This window comes from Mobula birostris, chromosome X, assembly GCF_030028105.1.
Source record: "Mobula birostris isolate sMobBir1 chromosome X, sMobBir1.hap1, whole genome shotgun sequence".
In the NCBI taxonomy this organism is placed as follows: domain Eukaryota; kingdom Metazoa; phylum Chordata; class Chondrichthyes; order Myliobatiformes; family Myliobatidae; genus Mobula; species Mobula birostris.
In genome coordinates, this window is record NC_092402.1 from 57052476 (window position 1) to 57071430 (window position 18955).

Sequence of the window (18955 nt, forward strand, 5' to 3'; positions counted from 1 at the left end):
GTCATTTTGGCAGTGCCTGTACTCTGTTGAAGCAACTTACCTTGTTACTGCCTGTTCCAGTTATTCAAGAATGCAGCTGTTGCTTGCAAATCTGTCATTTATTGCTAGGTTCAACTGTGCTACTTGACTGTGGATGATATGCCATTGTAGAATTTCTGGTTTATTCCCAACATTGCATTCTGCATGACTGGGGCAGTGAAGTAGATGCCTCTGTCAGTGGGTGTCAGAACAGGATGTTTGTAACTGAGAATATTTTAGTACAGTGTGAGAGTCTCCATCTAGTAAATACCTACCTTACCAGTATACTGGCTGTGGTTTTTAGCGGTGTCAGTCCTGATGGGAATAGCTTCAACCCATTCACTCAACGTATCAATGATTAACAAGGTGTACTTGTATTCTCCCCACATGGTGCAGAGGACCAACGTAATCGTTCTGTAAGTTTGTCCAGGGTCTGTTTACTTGTTGGTTATTTGTTACACACATCAAATAACTAACCATCTTACTAGCAACCACCAACACAAGCTTTTTATTTGGAGAGTAATTATCTCAACTTCTTGGTGTCCCAAATAGGGGCATTGGAATATTATTTGATTGTGATCTTGGGTAGGTCAAAGTCAAAGTGGGGTTTATTGTCAAACGCACACATATGCACAGGTGCAGTGAAAAACATATTTGCAGCAGCATCACAGGCACAGAACATCAGATAAGCAGCGTTCACAAGTGAAACATAAAGTAAACATATACTCCATACAATTTTTATAAGAAAACACAGTTAAAACAAAAATACACATTTTTAGTCCATAGTGATCGAAGTAATCATAGTGTTGCTAAACTGTTGTTATTGGGGTTGTGCTGAATGGCTGAAGGGAAGTAGCTGTTCTTGAACCTAGTGGCACAAGACTTCAGGCTTCTGTATCTCCTGCCCAAGGTAATTGTGAGAAGATGACATGACCTGGATGTTGCCTTCTTGATGCAGCCCCTCCGGTAGATACTATCAATGGTAGAGAGGGATGTGTCTGATATACTGTCCATCTTGAAGAATAAGTCATAGAGTCATAGAGTAAACAACAGGAATTCTGCAGATGCTGGAAATTCAAGCAACACACATCAAAGTTGCTGGTGAACGCAGCAGGTCAGGCAGCATCTCTAGGAAGAGGTACAGTCGACGTTTCAGGCTGAGACCCCTCGTCAGGACTGGAGTCATAGAGTAATACAGTATGGAGGCAGGCCCTTCAGTCCTAATGGTCCATGCTGAGCACAGCATCCTCCTTGCCAGTCCCAACTGCTCATATCTGGCCCAGAACCCTCCAAGCCCCACCCTTCCATGTACCTATAAAAATGATTCCTAAATGTTACAATTGTACCTTCCTTGACCACTTCCTTTGGCAGCTCATTCAAGGTACTCACTACACTCTGTGTAAAGTCTATCCTTGAATTGTATTTGAGATTTCCATTTATCATATGAGATGGCATAGGTTCTATCTTGGACTTGTTTTGGCTCATTATCCATGGCCTGTATCAGATCAGCAGTCTTAGTCTGATTGACAGTGCCTGCATCTACCTGTTCACTTATTGGTTACCATGGTTCCCCTTCTTGGGTGCCTAACTTTGGCAATTTATTTGCTTGTATATTCCCTGTAGAGAACATTTTACAGTGTGCCTCTATGTTAATTATGCCACACACTCATCCTTGGGCTGTTTGACATTTGAGAATGGATGCAGATGGTAAAGGTTTACTATCTACTGATACAAAACTTCTTGCTTCCTGTAGTGGAAAGAAGTTGGTTAGGCTGTTACATCATGCATACACATTGTCTGAATATTGGTGATTGGTTTAGTATCATTGCAGGTACCAAGGGATAGTGCAAGTTTTTGTTTGTGTGCTATCCAGACAGATCATTCCACACATCAGTACATCAAGGTAGTACAAAAGAAAATGCAGTAACAGAATACAGAACATAGTGTAACAGTTACAAAGAAAGTGCAGTGCAGATGGACAGATAAAATGCAAAGGCCATGACGAGTAGACAGAGAGATGAAGAGTTTATTGTACAAAAGGTCAGTTCAAGATTGTTATAACAGCAGGAAAGAGACTGTCCTGGAACCTGGTGATATATGGTTTCAGGCTTTTGTATCTTCTGCCCAATGTGGCAACTGTGATGTATCTGTAAAAGTTGATAGGGTCAGTGGTGACATGTCAATTTCCTTAGCCTTCAGAGGAAGTACAGGTGTTGTCATGGCTTCTCAACCACAGAATTTGTGTGGTGGAATCAGAATAATCTATTTTTGAGGGAAACTTGTCAGGATGTCCAACCACAACTGCTTTTGCTGATAATTCAAAATTCAGAGCACGAATTTTAGCTGGAGGTTTCAAAGCCTTATGCCATAACAGTTTCATATGTAAATCTCATCCTATTTCCTCAACTACCATAAAGGATTCATCAACAAAAAAAATTAAAATGGTATCTGAGGCTTTATTTTCCTTTGCAACTTGCTTCCTGCCCTTATTATTCCTTGTATCATACTTGACATTTTTTTCCATTTGTTAAACCTTCTCAATTCCAATAACGCTGAATTTACCATTTGTTATAGAGTTGACAGGAACTTTCGTTCCCTCCTGGGAAGGCTGGTGAAGGGGAAAATTTGTCTGTTTTGTCAAAAATGAGATCAAGGATGCTGAGCAACACACATCAAAGTTGCTGGTGAACACAGCAGGCCAAGCAGCATCTCTAGGAAGAGGTACAGCCGACCTTTCAGGCTGGGACCCTTCGGCAACTTTGATGTGTGTTGCTTGAATTTCCAGCACCTGCAGAATTCCTGTTGTTCAAGGATGCTGAAGTTGTCACAAAATTAGCTTCAGAATATTTATAGATTGAAAGCAGATCAGACATGAACAGATGTAGCTCGCGTTGTTGGTCAGCAAGTTTGCCAATGACACGAGTAGTGGCGGAGCTGTGGGTAGTGAGGAATGTTATCAAGGGATTCAGCAGGATACTTTAAACTTTTGAGGTGACTTTAAACTAGAATGGTTGGGGGGTGGGAATCAAGTTAAAGAGGCTAGGTGTGAGGAGGTTAGTTCACTACAGGGGGATGGGAACCAGTGCAGAGAGGCAGAGGGGTGTAAAGTGAGGGTAGAAACAAAAAGTACTATGGAGAAAAGTAAAAGTGGCAGGCCGACAAATCCAGGGCAAGCATTAAAAAGGGCCACTTTTCAGCATAATTGTATAAGGGCTAAGAGAGTTGTAAAAGAGCGCCTGAAGGCTTTGTGTGTCAATGCAAGGAGCATTCGTAATAAGGTGGATGAATTGAAAGTGCAGATTGTTATTAATGATTATGATATAGTTGGGATCACAGAGACATGGCTCCAGGGTGACCAGGGATGGGAGCTCAACGTTCAGGGATATTCAATATTCAGGAGGGATAGACATGAAGGAAGGGGAGGTGGGGTGGCGTTGCTGGTTAAAGAAGAGATTAACACAATAGAAAGGAAGGACATAAGCCGGGAAGATGTGGAATCGATATGGGTAGAGCTGCGTAACACTAAGGGGCAGAAGACGCTGGTGGGAGTTGTGTACAGGCCACCTAACAGTAGTAGTGAGGTCGGAGATGGTATTAAACAGGAAATTAGAAATGTGTGCAATAAAGGAACAGCAGTTATAATGGGTGACTTCAATCTACATGTAGATTGGGTGAACCAAATTGGTAAAGGTGCTGAGGAAGAGGATTTCTTGGAATGTATGCGGGATGGTTTTTTGAACCAACATGTCGAGGAACCGACTAGAGAGCAGGCTATTCTGGACTGGGTTTTGAGCAATGAGGAAGGGTTAATTAGCAATCTTGTCGTGAGAGGCCCCTTGGGTAAGAGTGACCATAATATGGTGGAATTCTTCATTAAGATGGAGAGTGACATAGTTAATTCAGAAACAAAGGTTCTGAACTTAAAGAGGGGTAACTTTGAAGGTATGAGACGTGAATTAGCTAAGATAGACTGGCAAATGACACTTAAAGGATTGACGGTGGATATGCAATGGCAAGCATTTAAAGGTTGCATGGATGAACTGCAACAAATGTTCATCCCAGTTTGGCAAAAGAATAAATCAAGGAAGGTAGTGCACCCGTGGCTGACAAGAGAAATTAGGGATAGTATCAATTCCAAAGAAGCAGCATACAAATTGGCCAGAGAAAGTGGATCACCTGAGGACTGGGAGAAATTCAGAGTTCAGCAGAGGAGGACAAAGGGCTTAATTAGGAAGGGGAAAAAAGATTATGAGAGAAAACTGGCAGGAAACATAAAAACGGACTGTAAAAGCTTTTATAGATATGTAAAAAGGAAAAGACTGGTAAAGACAAATGTAGGTCCCCTGCAGACAGAAACAGGTGAATTGATTACGGGGAGCAAGGACATGGCAGACCAATTGAATAATTACTTTGGTTCTGTCTTCACTAAGGAGGACATAAATAATCTTCCAGAAATAGTAGGGGACAGAGGGTCCGGTGAGATGGAGGAACTGAGCAAAATACATGTTAGTAGGGAAGTGATGTTAGGTAAATTGAAGGGATTGAAGGCAGATAAATCCCCAGGGCCAGATGGTGTGCATCCCAGGGTGCTTAAGGAAGTAGCCCAAGAAATAGTGGATGCATTAGTGATAATTTTTCAAAACTCGTTAGATTCTGGACTAGTTCCTGAGGATTGGAGGGTGGCTAATGTAACTCCACTTTTTAAAAAAGGAGGGAGAGAGAAACCGGGGAATTATAGACCGGTTAGCCTAACGTCGGTGGTGGGGAAACTGCTGGAGTCAGTTATCAAGGATGTGATAACAGCACATTTGGAAAGCGGTGAAATGATCGGACAAAGTCAGCATGGATTTGTGAAAGGAAAATCATGTCTGACGAATCTCATAGAATTTTTTGAGGATGTAACTAGTAGAGCAGATAGGGGAGAACCAGTGGATGTGGTATATTTGGATTTTCAGAAGGCTTTTGACAAGGTCCCACACAGGAGATTAGTGTGCAAACTTAAAGCACACGGTATTGGGGGTAAGGTATTGGTGTGGGTGGAGAGTTGGTTAGCAGACAGGAAGCAAAGAGTGGGAATAAACGGGACCTTTTCAGAATGGCAGGCGGTGACTAGTGGGGTACCGCAAGGCTCAGTGCTGGGACCCCAGTTGTTTACAATATATATTAATGACCTGGATGAGGGAATTAAATGTAGCATCTCCAAGTTTGCGGATGACACGAAGCTGGGTGGCAGTGTTAGCTGTGAGGAGGATGCTAAGGGGATGCAGGGTGACTTGGATAGGTTGGGTGAGTGGGCAAATTCATGGCAGATGCAATTTAATGTGGATAAATGTGAAGTTATCCACTTTGGTGGCAAAAATAGGAAAACAGATTATTATCTGAATGGTGGCCGATTAGGAAAAGGGGAGGAGCAACGAGACCTGGGTGTCATTATACACCAGTCATTGAAAGTGGGCATGCAGGTACAGCAGGCGGTGAAAAAGGCGAATGGTATGCTGGCATTTATAGTGAGAGGATTCGAGTACAGGAGCAGGGAGGTACTACTGCAGTTGTACAAGGCCTTGGTGAGACCACACCTGGAGTATTGTGTGCAGTTTTGGTCCCCTAATCTGAGGAAAGACATCAGATTAGGGGACCAAAATCTATCCTTGCCATAGAGGGAGTACAGAGAAGGTTCACCAGATTGATTCCTGGGATGGCAGGACTTTCATATGAAGAAAGACTGGATGAACTGGGCTTGTACTTGTTGGAATTTAGAAGATTGAGGGGAGATCTGATTGAAACGTATAAGATCCTAAAGGGATTGGACAGGCTAGATGCAGGAAGATTGTTCCCGATGTTGGGGAAGTCCAGAACGAGGGGTCACAGTTTGAGGATAGAGGGAAGCCTTTTAGGACTGAGATTAGGAAAAACTTCTTCACACAGAGAGTGGTGAATCTGTGGAATTCTCTGCCACAGGAAACAGTTGAGGCCAGTTCATTGGCTATATTTAAGAGGGAGTTAGATATGGCCCTTGTGGCTACGGGGGTCAGGGGGTATGGAGGGAAGGCTGGGGCGGTGTTCTGAGTTGGATGATCAGCCATGATCATAATAAATGGCGGTGCAGGCTCGAAGGGCCGAATGGCCTACTCCTGCACCTATTTTCTATGTTTCTATGTTTCTATGATATAGATCAATTGGAAATATGGGCAAGGAAATGGCAAATACAATTCGATCTGGTTAAGTGTGAGGCACTGCACTTTGAGAGGTCAAATGAAGACAGGAAATGGCAGAATCCTGTTTTCCTCAATTACCCTAAAGGATCATCAACAAAAGAAATGGTATCCAATGCTCCACGTAAGCCTGTACCCACCATGCCTCTATTTACCGTATCAGCATATCCTTCTATATCTGCCTGGCCTCATCAGCCTTCTTCTGAAGATGCCAATGACATATCTCAAAGAAACCTAATGGTCAGAACTGCTGCTCCAGAAATGAAAAGTTGGCTTTACATCGAAGTCAAGGTCAAAGTAAATTAATTATCAAAGTACACATGTGCCAATATTAACTTGAGATTCATTTTCTTGCAGGCAAATTACAGGAAAATAAAAAACACAATAGAACTTATGAAAAACTATAAATAACAAAAACTGACAAACAACCAATGTGCAAAAGAAAACAAATTGTACAAATTAAAAAATATTACTGAGAAAATGAGTTATAGAGTCCTTAAGAGTGAGTCTGTAGGGTGTGGAATCAGTTCAGAGTTGAGGTGAGTGAAGTTATCCACACTGTGTTTCTTTCATGCTTCTTGATGTTCCTTATCCCATTCCTAATAAGCCTACATTGCTCTCTTCATTTATACAGTTCCTTTGCCTCTTACGTGACTTCACGCACATATGCTATTTCCTGAGATAACATTTTTTAAACAAACAGTCTAAAAGCTTCTTGGAGATACATATCCTAGCTGCTCACAAGTAATGCTGTGAAGCTAAATTCCCTGACTACATAAACATTTCAACTATTAATAAATAATTTTTTGATATGATAAGTGATTACCTCCACCTGCTCTGCAAATGTCCTTGAACTGTGCAAAACCTAGCTTTTGAAGGAAGCCAAACTAAGTAGAGTGGGATGCAAAAGTTTGGGCGCCCCTGGTCAAAATTTCTGTTACTGTGAATAGCTAAGCGAGTAAAAGATGACCTGATTTCCAAAAGGCATAAGGTTAAAGATGATACATTTCTTTAATATTTTAAGCAAGATTACTTTTTTTATTTCCATCTTTTACAGTTTCAAAATAACAAAAAAGGAAAAGGGCCCAAAGCAAAAGTTTGGGCACCCTGCGTGGTCAGTACTTAGTAACACCCCCTTTGGCAAGTATCACAGCTTGTAAATGCTTTCTGTAGCCAGCTAAGAGTCTTTCAATTCTTGTTTGAGGGATTTTCACCCATTCTGCCTTGCAAAAGGCTTCTAGTTCTGTGAGATTCTTGGGCCGTCTTGCATGCACCGCTCTTTTGAGGTCTAGCCACAGATTTTCGATGATGTTTAGGTCAGTGGACTGTGTGGGCCATGGCAAAACCTTCAGCTTGCGCCTCTTGAGGTAGTCCATTGTGGATTTTGAGGTGTGTTCATGTTCATTATCCTGTTGTAGAAGCCATCCTCTTTCCATCTTCAGCTTTTTTACAGACGGTGCGATGTTTGCTTCCAGAATTTGCTGGTATTTAATTGAATTCATTCTTCCCTCTACCAGTGAAATATTCCCCGTGCCACTGGCTGCAACACAAGCCCAAAGCATGATCGATCCACCCCCTTGCTTAACAGTTGGAGAGGTGTTCTTTTCATTAAATTCTGCACCCTTTTTTCTCCAAACATACCTTCGCTCATTGCAGTCAAAAAGTTCTATTTTAACTTCAGTCCACAGGACTTGTTTCCAAAATGCATCAGGCTTGTTTAGATGTTCCTTTGCAAACTTCTGACGCTGAATTTTGTGGTGAGGACGCAGGAAAGGTTTCCTTCTGATGACTCTTCCATGAAGGTCATATTTGTGCAGGTGTCGCTGCACAGTAGAACAGTGCACCACCACTCCACAGAGTCTGCTAAATCTTCCTGAAGGTCTTTTGGAGTCAAACAGGGGTTTTGATTTGCCTTTCTAGCAATCCTACGAGCAGTTCTCTCGGAAAGTTTTCTTGGTCTTCCAGACCTCAACTTGACCTCCACCATTCCTGTTAACTGCCATTTCTTAATGATATTATGAACTGAGGAAACGGCTACCTGAAAATGCTTTGCTATCTTCTTATAGCCTTCTCCTGCTTTGTGGGCATCATTTATTTAATTTTCAGAGTGCTAGGCAGCTGCTTAGAGGAGCCCATGGCTGCTGATTGTTGGGACAAGGTTTGAGGAGTCAGGATATTTACAAAGCTTTGAAATTTGCATCACCTGGCCTTTCCTCACAATGACTGTGAACAAGCCATAGTCCTAACAAGCTAATTAAGGTCTGAGACCTTGGTAAAAGTTATATGAGTGCTCAAATCTCTTGGGGTGCCCAAACTTTTGCATAGTGCTCCTTTCCTTTTTTTTCCAATCTAAAATTGAACAAAACAAAAATAATACACTGATCCTGCTTAAAATGTTGAAAGGAATGTTTCATCTTTAACTTTATGACTTTTGGAGATCAGTTCATCTTCTACTCACTTAACTATTCACAGTAACAGTAATTTTGACCAGGAGTGCCCAAACTTTTCCATGCCAAGGTAATTCATGGTCTACACCACTTCAGCATTAAGGCAGGTGCTGTGACTCAACATACTGCTTTATACAGAAAATGCATCTGCTTGCAAAGCTGTGCTTTTAAGTTCAAGCTGATTACTGCTTGCCATTTATATTTTAAGAACTGAAGACTAGTTCCTGTTTAGGACCAGAAGCTAAACAATAAATATTAGTTGGAAACAAGAGAAAATCTGCAGTTCTGGAATTCTGAGCAACACGCAAAATTTCGGGCCAAAACCCTTTGAAAGGACGGGAGAAAAAAAGCTGAGGAATAGATTTAAAAGGTGGGGGGAGGGGAGAGAGAAACACAAGGTGATAGGTGAAACCTGGAGAGGGAAGAATGAAGTAAAGATCTGGGAAGTAAACTAGTAGAAGAGACAGATGGCCATGGAAGAAAGAAAAGAGGGGAGGAGCACCAGAGAGAGCCAATGGGCTGGCAAGGAGATTAGGTGAGAGATTGAAAAGGGGATGGGAAATGGTGAAGTGGGGGTGGGGGGCATTACTGGAAGTTTGAGATATTGATGTTCACGCCATCAGGTTGGAGGCTACCCAGACAGAATATAAGGTGTTGATCCTCCAACCTAAGTGTGGCCTCATCACAACAGTGGAGGAGGCCATGGATGGACATATCAGAATGGGAATGGGAAGTGGAATTAAAATGGGTGGCCACTGGGAGATCCCGCTTTTTCTGGCAGAAAAAGCCAGGTGAAGTGGTCTCCCAATCTATGTCAGCTCTCACCGATATACAGGAGGCCATACCGGGAGCACTGAAGGAAGTATATGACTCCTACAGACTCCCACTTGCTTCAAACAAAAGGGGTAGCCATGGGCACTTGCATGGGTCCCAGCTATGCCTGCCTGTTTGTCAGCTACGTGGAACAGTCTATGTTCTAAGCCTACACTGGTGACCGCCCCCCACCTTTCCTATGCTACGTCGACGACTGCATTGGTGCTGCTTCCTGCACCTGTGCTGAACTCATCAACTTCATCCACTTTGTCTCCAACTTGCATCCTCAAATCCACCTGGTCCATTTCCCACACCTCCCTCCCCTTTCTTGATCTCACTGTCTCCATCTCCAGAGACAGTTTATCCATTGATGTCTATTATAAACCCACAGACTCTCACAGCCACCTGGGCTATACCTTGTCCCACCCTGTTACTTGTAAAAACGCCATCCCTTCTCTCAATTCCTCCATCTCTGCCGCATCTGCTCTCAGGCTGAGGCTTTTCATTTCCAGAACAAAGGAGATGTCCTCCTTTTCAAAGAAAGGGGCTTCCCTTCCTGCACAATCAATGCTGCCCTCAACCGCATCTCTTCCATTTCATGCACAACTGCTCTTACCCCATCCTCCTGTCACCCTACCAGGGATAGGGTTCCTCTTGTTCTCACTTACCACCCCACCAGACTGCACGTCCATAATTCCTGAAACTTCTGTCATCTCCGACAGGATCCCACCACCAAGCACGTCTTTCCCTCCACCCCCCCCCCCACTTTCTGCTTTCCGCAGGGATTGCTCCCTATGCGACTCCCTCGTCCATTCACCACTCCCCACTGATCTCCCTCCCGGCATTTATCTTTGCAAGTGAAACAAGTTTTCCACCTGCCCCTACACCTCCTCCTTCACTACCATTCAGAGCTCTAAACAGTCCTGAGGTGGCTCTTCACCTCTGAGTCTGTTAGGGTCATATACTGTGTCCAGTGCTCCCAGCGTGGCCTCTGGTGTATCAGTGAGACCTAATGTAGCTTGGAAGACCGTTTCACCGAGCACCTACGCTCTGTCCGCCAGAAAAAGTGGGATCTCCCAGTGGCCACCCATTTTAATTCCACCTTATCTCCTTGCCTGCCCATCACCTCCCTCTGGTGCTCCTCCCCCTTTTTCTTTCTTTCATACCCTTCTGTATCTTTCACCAAACAACTTCCCAGCTCTTTGCTTCATCCCACTCCCTCCAGGTTTCACCTATCACCTTGTGTTTCTCTTTAAATTTACTCCTCAGCTTTTTTTCTCCAGTCCTGCCGAAGGGTTTCGGACTGAAATGTCAACTGTACTTTTTTCCATAGATGCTGTCTGGCCTGCTGCATTCTGCCAATATTAGTTGGAAGTTTAATATACAACTGTTTGATCCTTATAAGTGGCAACTGTTGTGTTTAGAAGCTAAGCCTGGCAAAACAAAAAGGCCCCCTGGCCCAGAAAGTGTATATCCATCACAGATAGCGGGCATATTTAAGCCTCTGGTGGAGCTTGCTGAATCTATAAACCTCTTATTTTACAGATGTGCGTTGAGTGTCAGAAAGCTGACCTGTGGGTCTACCTAGCAGAGTGTAACAGTAAGTATCACAGCTTCATCATGTGTCTTCCTTTGGGATACTGAATGAAGTGCAGTAGCTTCTGGTGTCCACTTGCTGGGCTCTCCGAATAATTTAACTGAAGGGTTAATGGCAGGATGGGGGACACAGGCGAGGAACATTCCGAGTCAGGGAGAGAGACTACTGAGAGAGAGAGTGTGAGTTGCGGAAAATGAAGTCACCTCATTGAGAACTCTCACATCCAGAGAGAGGTGGAAAGGCTGGTGTTGAGATATAACTTCCCTTGACTCCAGTCCAGAAGTAAAAGGCATGAAGTTAGCAGAGAGGGTCATCTAGTGAGAAGATTCATTTACGCAGAGGGTTAAGGAGCTTTGGAACTCTCCACTTCAGAGAGCTGCTCATCCCATTCATTCATTCAAAGCTAAGATTGAAAGGTGAGACAGAAGAGACTGTAGATAATGGAGTCTGGAGCAGCACATCATCTGTGAGGAGATCTCAGCAGGTCAGGCAGCATCTGAGGAGAGGAATGGAGCCAATGGAGTCAATGTTCTGGGTTGAGACCCTTCATCACATGAAAGAGTAGAGGGGGGATAGCCAGAGTAAAGAGGTGAGTGGAAGGGGTGGCAGGTTATGGGTGGATCCAGGTGAGGAGGAGGATGGGGAGATGGAGGAGGGGAGAGTGGGAATAACAACAGAGGCTGGAAGTGAGAGGTGGGGTTAAAAAGGGCTGCAGATGATGGTATCTGACCTAGAACATGGAACCATGTGGGCTGGGCAGATGGGAACAGTGGGAGAAGGGAAGGAACAGGGTGATGGGAGCTGGAATGGGTGTAGGAGGAACTGGGTAGATCAGGAAGAGAGAGAAAAGGGACAGAAGGGGAGCAGTTTACCTGAAGTTGGAGAATTCAATGTTTCTGCCATCTGGCTGTAGAACACCTGGGGGAAAATGAGGTGCTGTTCCTCTAGTTTGTGTTTAACTTCACCCTGGCAGTGGAGAGGCCAAGGTCAGACAGGTCAGTTTGGGAATGGGGAGAAGAACTAATAGCTGGAAACCAGGAGCTCCAGATGGCCATGGCAGGTGGAGCAAAGGTGCTCAGTGAAGTGGTCACCAAGTCTGTTTTTGGTCTCACCAACTTCAAATAATCCATCCCAGCCCCCATTTCCCTGTTCTTTTCCCCACCTCCATCCACTCCATCTGTCCATCAACCACACACCCCTCCCACTGGGTCCCCTCCCTCACCCACTCCATCTGTCCGTCACCCACACACTCCTCCCACTGGTTCCCCTCCCCCACCCACTCCATCTGTCCGTCACCCACACACTCCTCCCACTGGTTCCCCTCCCCCACCCACTCCATCTGTCAGTCACCCACACTCCCTTCCCACTGGGTCCCATCCCCCACCCACTCCATCTGTCCGTCACCCACACACTCCTCCCACTGGGTCCCCTCCCCCACCCACTCCATCTGTCCTTCACCCACACACTCCTCCCACTGGGTCCCTTCCCCCACCCACTCCATCTCCCCGTCACCCACACACCCCTCCCACTGGGTCCCCTCCCCCACCCACTCCATCTGTCCGTCACCCACACACCCCTCCCACTGGGTCCCCTCCCCCACCCACTCCATCTGTCCGTCACCCACACACCCCTCCCACTGGGTCCCCTCCCCCACCCACTCCATCTGTCTGTCACCCACACACCTCTCCCACTGGGTCCCCTCCCCCCACTGTTCCCATCTGCCCTCCCCACCTTATTACTTGGTTCTGTGCTGCACCTTCTTCTCCAATTAGAGCCACCATTTGCAGCCCTTTGCCACCTCCATCTCTCACCTCCCAGCCTCTGTCACTATCTCCACTCTTCCATCCTCCATCTGTTATGCTCCCTCCTCACCTAGATCCCCTCCCACAGATTATGTGTTGCTCCAGACAGGAAGGTGTTGTTCTGCTCTGTTGTTGCTGAATGACGGAGCAGATTACCAGGTGGACTATTCTTGCTACCTGTTTTCTATGTCAGACCACTAGATCAAAAGATATGGGAGCAGAATGATGCCATTCTGCCCACTGAGTCTGCTCTGCCATTCCATCATGGCTGATTTATTATCTCTCTCAATCCCATTCTCCTGCCTTCTCCCTGTAACCTTTGACACCCTGGCTAATCAAGGAACTATCAACCTCCGCTCTTAATACACCCAGTGACTCGGCCTCCACAGCTGTCTGTAGCAATAAATTCCACAGATTCACCACACACTGGCAAAAAATTCATCCTCATCTCTGTTCTAATGAGATGACCCTCTATTCTGAGGCTGTGTCCTCTGGTCTTAGACTCACCCACTATAGAAAACATCCTCTCCACATCTGCTCTATCTAGAACTGTCAATATTTAATAGACTTCAATGAGATTCCCCCATCATTGCTCTAAACTCCAGCAAGTACAGGCCCAGAGCCATCAAACGCTCCTCATGCATTTTAACAGTTTCATTCCAAGAATTGTTCTCGTTAACTTCCTTTGAACCCTCTCCAATGTCAGCACATCCTTTCTCAGATAAAGGGCCCAGAACTGCTCACAATACTCCAGGTGAGGCCTCATAAAGCCTCAATATTACATCCTTGCTTTTATAATCTAGTCCTCTTGAAATGAATGTGAAAATTGCATTTGCCCTCCTCACCACTGACTCAACCTGCAAATTTACCTTTACGGAATCCTGCACGAGGTCTCCCAAGTCCCTTTAAACCTCAAATTTTTGAATTTTCTCTCTATTTAGCAAATCGTCTGCCCTTCTATTTCTTCTAGCAAACGCATGACCATACATTTCCCCACACTATATTCTATCTGCCACTTCTTTGGCCATTCTCTTCAGTCTGTCTCACTCTTTCCACAGAATCCCTGCTTCCTCCACCTACCTTTGTATTGTCCACAAACGTGGCAAAAAAGAGCCGTCAATTCTGTCATCCAAATCATTGACATATAACGTAAAAGGCAGCGGTCCCAACACAGACCCCTGTGGAACACCACTAGTCACCAGCAGCCAATCAGAAAAAGCTCCCTTTATTCCCACTCTTTACCTCCTGCAAATTAGCCAATGGTCTGTCCATGCTAGTATCTTTCAAACCATGGGCTCTTATCTTGTTAAACAGCCTTATGTGCAGCACTTTGTCAAAGGCCTCTTGAAAATCCAAGTACTGTCCTCTATTTCCTCAAAGAATTCCAATAGCTTTGTTAAGCAAGATTTCCCCTCAAGGAAACGATACTGACTTGGGCCTATTTTATCATGTGCCTCCAAGTACCCCGAAACCTCATCCTTAATAATAGATTCTAACATCTTAACAACTACTGAAGTCAGGTTTACTGTTCTATAATTTCCTTTCTTTGGCCTCCCTCCCTTTTTAAAGCATGGAGTGACATTTGCAATTTTCCAGACCTACAAGTGCCTCCACAATTCCTTCAGCTACCTCTTTCAGAACCCTGGGGTGTAGTCCATGTGGTCCAGGTGACTTGTCTACCATCAGACCTTTCAACTTCCCAAGCACCTTCTCCTAGTAATAGCAATTGCACTTACTTCTGCGCCCTGACACCCTCAAACTTTTGTAACACTGCTCGTGTCTTCCACAGTGAAGACTGATGCAAAATACTTATTAAGTTCATCTGCCATTTCTTTATCCCCCATTACTATCTCTCCAGCATTATTTTTCAGTGGTCCAATATCCACTCTAACCTCTCCTTTACTCTTTATGCATCTGAAAAACAATTGGTATCCTCTTTTACCTCAATGGCTAGATTACTTTCATATTTCATCACTTCTTTCCTTATTCCTTACTTAGTTGCCTTCTGTTGGTTTTTAAATGCTTCCCAAAACTCTAACTTCCTAGTAATTTCTGCTATATTATATGCCCTCTCTTTTGCTTTTATGCTGTCTTTATCTTTCCTTGTTAGCCACAGTTGTTTCATCCTCCTATTAGAATATTTCTTCTTTGGAATGTACCCATCCTGCGCTTTCCAAATTGCTCCCAGACACACCAGCTATTTTTGTTCTGTCGTCATCTCGGCTAGTGTCCCTAGTGCCCGACCCTCTTGAGCCACTGGCATTCTAACATGCTGAGGAAACGCCCTCTCTCCATGTAGTTTGTGTTCTGTGAGCCATACTGTACTTCTGCAGTGCATTTTGTAGACGGCACAGACTGTGCGCTGTTTAGGGCAGTGAATGGGGTGCCAATCAAACAGGCTGGTTTGCCCTAGGTGGTGTCAAGCATCTTCACACTTGTTGGACCCACACTCACCCAGGCAAATAGGAAGTGTTCCACCTCACTCCTGACTTGTACCTTTTATAGATTGTGACAAGGTTTTGCGGTCATAAACGCAAGAGTTTCTGCAGATGTTGGAACTGCAGAGCAACGCACCTAAAGTGCTGGAGGAACTATCAAATGATAGAAAAATGAAGAGCAATATAGGGAGGAAGGGTGAGATTAAACTTAGAGTAGGTTAAAAGTTCAGCACAACATAATGGGCCAAAGTGCCTGTACTGTGCTGTCATGTTCTAAAAAAAACTCAACAGGTCAGGCAGCATCTATGGAGAGGAATAAACAGTTGCTGTTTTGGGCTGAGACCCATCAGGAGAAGATGGTGACAAGGTTTTGGAGTGCCACTCATCAACCGATTTACAGTTATATAGCTGATCCAGTTGAGTTTCTGGTCAGTGGTGAATCCCAGGACACCGGGGGATTGGCAATGGCAATGCCACTGAACGCCAAGAGTAGGTGATTAGACTCTCTTATTAGAGATGGTCATTGCCTAGAACTTTTGTGAAGTTAACGTTACGTGCCGCTCATCAGCCGATCCATCGTACTTTGCTTTCATTTACCTCAGAGAGACTTGAGCCTGAATGTAGTGACTTTGCAATTCTCAAGGTGCCAGCAACAGTGAGGCATAGTCACACAGTTGTGTTTGTTCTCTGTTTCGTAGAAGGTGTTTTGAGAGTATTAACGTGTAGTGGCCTACTTGAACACCTTCGTCCAGAGCAGATCTTTGTAACTGTGCACGATGCTGTTGTCCACTTGGAGCAAGTCAAGGTAACAATCTTTTTCAAAAGTGATTTTCTCCTGCTTTAGTCTCCAGAGATTAAACCATCTGAAAACATTCCACAGACATTCCCACAGCTGGTTGAGTCCAGAATTCAATTTGGATTTTAGTCCGCCTAAGGTCAGAGCTGCAACTCAGTCACTGAACTTTAACTTCTTTCTGACCGGAAAAAAAGATGCAGTTGGCCTGAGGAATTAGTATTCAGTGAGGGATGACCATGGCACTCATAACAAAGGTGAAAATAGGAGATGATAACAAACTATCAAGACACATGAAACTGACAGCAGCTTTATTATAATTGTAAAACAAGATCAGGAAAAGTAAATTTGGGCCCATGAGAATCATATACAGTAGCATAAAGCATACCCTTCAGATGACCATCGACCACCCATTCACACTAATCCCATCTCCCCGATTCCCATCAACTCCTCCCCCCCTACCGCTGATTCTACCCCTCGCCCACACACTAGGGATTATTTACAGCAGCCAATTAACCCATTCACCTGCATGCCTTTGGGATAAAACCAGAGCACCCAGGAGAAGCCCACAGAGTCATAGGGAGAACATGCAAACTCCACACAGGCAGCCCCTGAGATCGGGATTGATTCCGGATCTTTGGAGCTGTTAGGCAATGGCTCTACCTGCTGTGGCACTGCGGCGCCTCTTACTGGCAGGGACAGTAGAGATTGTTTTGTGGTACAAGGCAATGGGCGAGACAGCAAACAAATAAGGCTGGCATTCTGAATCTGGTAGCAGCAAGGATCTGTGATTGAACCTTAGAGGGCTATAATTCTTGATTTAGAAGAATGGTCAGTGTAATTTATCTAAATTCATTCACAACACTACGATTCAAAGGTTCATTTATCATCAAAGTAGGTATCCCTATACAACTCTGAGATTCTTCTTCTCCAGATAGCCATGAAACAAAGAAAGGACATGGAAGTTGTTCAGAGAGAATCAAACACAATCTCCCCCCACACACACAAAAAGAACGGCACCCTGATCATCAACTCCCAACCCCCTCTCTCCCTGCACAAAACAGAACAAGTACATTGACCCCCAAACTCCCCCCTCACACAAAAACTAACAGAATGCAATAAGAACCTCAACTCCCAAATCCATTTCCTCACACAACAAAACAGAACCAGATGATAAAGTAATTCTGACATGGGTGAAAGTATTGTACAAGAGGGTATCTAGTGGAATAGAATGTAATTAAATGAGAAACTAACCACTTAGATAAATAAAGGAGGATATTTTTCCAATAGTGAGGGATTGATAAACATTAGGGCTCAGGGGAACTTGGGTGTCCTTTGTACAGAAATTACAGAAGATTAACATGTAGGTCCAGCAGGAAATTAGGGAAGCAAATAATATCTTAGACGTTGTTACAAGGCAGTATAAGAAGAAAGGAGACTTTCTGTAATTATATGGGGCCTTACTGAGACCACACCTGGAGTACTGTGTGCTTAGATGTACACAGTACAGGTTCATATGACTGACTCTTGTGATGAATTGATTGTCCAAGCAGGAGAAATTGAGTTTCCTAGAGTTTGGAAGACTAAGAGGTATTCTTATTTAAATATATAACTCAAGAAATTCTCAGCAGCAGTGAACCAGCAGCTCCACTGTTTATCTACCCACTTAACCAATACAGATTCCTTCATTAGAGCTACCTTGTGGAGGCCATCCTGAACCTTTCTGATGAGGCCTATGTTGAGCACAAGGCTATTGGCAGAATGTACTTGTAGGAATACTGACAGATAACAATCGCTTAGCTGGCTGTCAAAACAATGGTGTAGAACACGTGTAAATCCAGAATCGATTCAAAGCTAATTTCCTGCTGGGCCTACATGTTAGCTTTCTGCATTTCAACAATTATCTGTCAAAATTAAAACACTTAAGTATTTCAAAACAATTAAAGTTAATTAATTGGAAAGGCATTAAGTTCCCTCATACTTACCAGTTCTCCTGCAGCCATTCCTCTCCCTTGAAATGAACAATTGCCGTTCCTAGCGCATGTTCTACAGACCGACTTCTTCAGTGTTAATTATGGGAACATGTTATTGTAGTCTACAATGACTCCAATCACAGAGTGTGGTCATCAAAGTTGCAGTGAACACAGATCAGAAAGCATTTGACTTCTAGGCAGGTGCTGGAATCTCAGGTCCCTTACAGAGGGAAGTGTTGGCAGCTCCACAAGGAGCTTGATACTGTAAGGTAGATGCTGGGAGGGTGTTTCCAGGAGAATCTGGAATTAGGGGAAAAGGTTTTCAGAATAAGCTATCATCCATTTGACTGTGAGGTGAGGACGAATGTTTATACTCAAAAGGCTTGTGCATTGTTTGAGTTCTGTGTCCCAGGGAATTGTGGGTTCTTGGCGGTTGAGTTTATTCAAGGCGGAGATTGATTGATTTGCATTTTATCCAAATAGGATCAGAGTATTGGCCAAAAGGTTAGCTGTCAAGATGGAACCTCAACCATAATCTTATTGAATACCACAGGGCCTATTCCTGCTTCGCTTTTGTATTCATTGTCACCACACTGTAGTGTGGATGTGAAGGTCCTGGAGAGGGTGCAGGAGAAATTCCAGGGATGTGGATTTTAGCTCCAAGAGCTAAAAGACCTTGGAGAAGCTCGGATTGCTCTCCTTGGAGTGAGGATGGTTGAGGGGATATTTGTGCCGGATCATAACAGGTTTAGATAGGATTTACAAGGAAAAGGTGTTCTCATTAGCAAGGACTTAGGTTTTGGACAAGAGACAGGGACTGGCGGAGAGGGGTGTGAGGAAGAACTGTCTTTACACAGTGAGT

At 44.2% G+C, this 18955-nt stretch overlaps 1 protein-coding gene across 4 annotated transcripts in view; it reads left to right on the forward strand.

Annotated features, from left to right (window-relative positions):
- The window catches only part of slc26a10 (solute carrier family 26 member 10), an 87235-nt gene that overhangs the window by 60580 nt on the left and 7700 nt on the right, over positions 1-18955 (forward strand). For 3 of the 4 annotated variants that reach the window (XM_072248674.1, XM_072248676.1, XM_072248675.1), the window contains exon 16: positions 11036-11090. In XM_072248674.1, coding sequence (XP_072104775.1) covers positions 11036-11090 — 55 coding nt within the window. Of the gene's footprint in view, positions 1-11035; positions 11091-16025; positions 16133-18955 lie in introns of all 4 variants that reach the window. The other variant, XM_072248673.1, reaches the window with a different exon arrangement.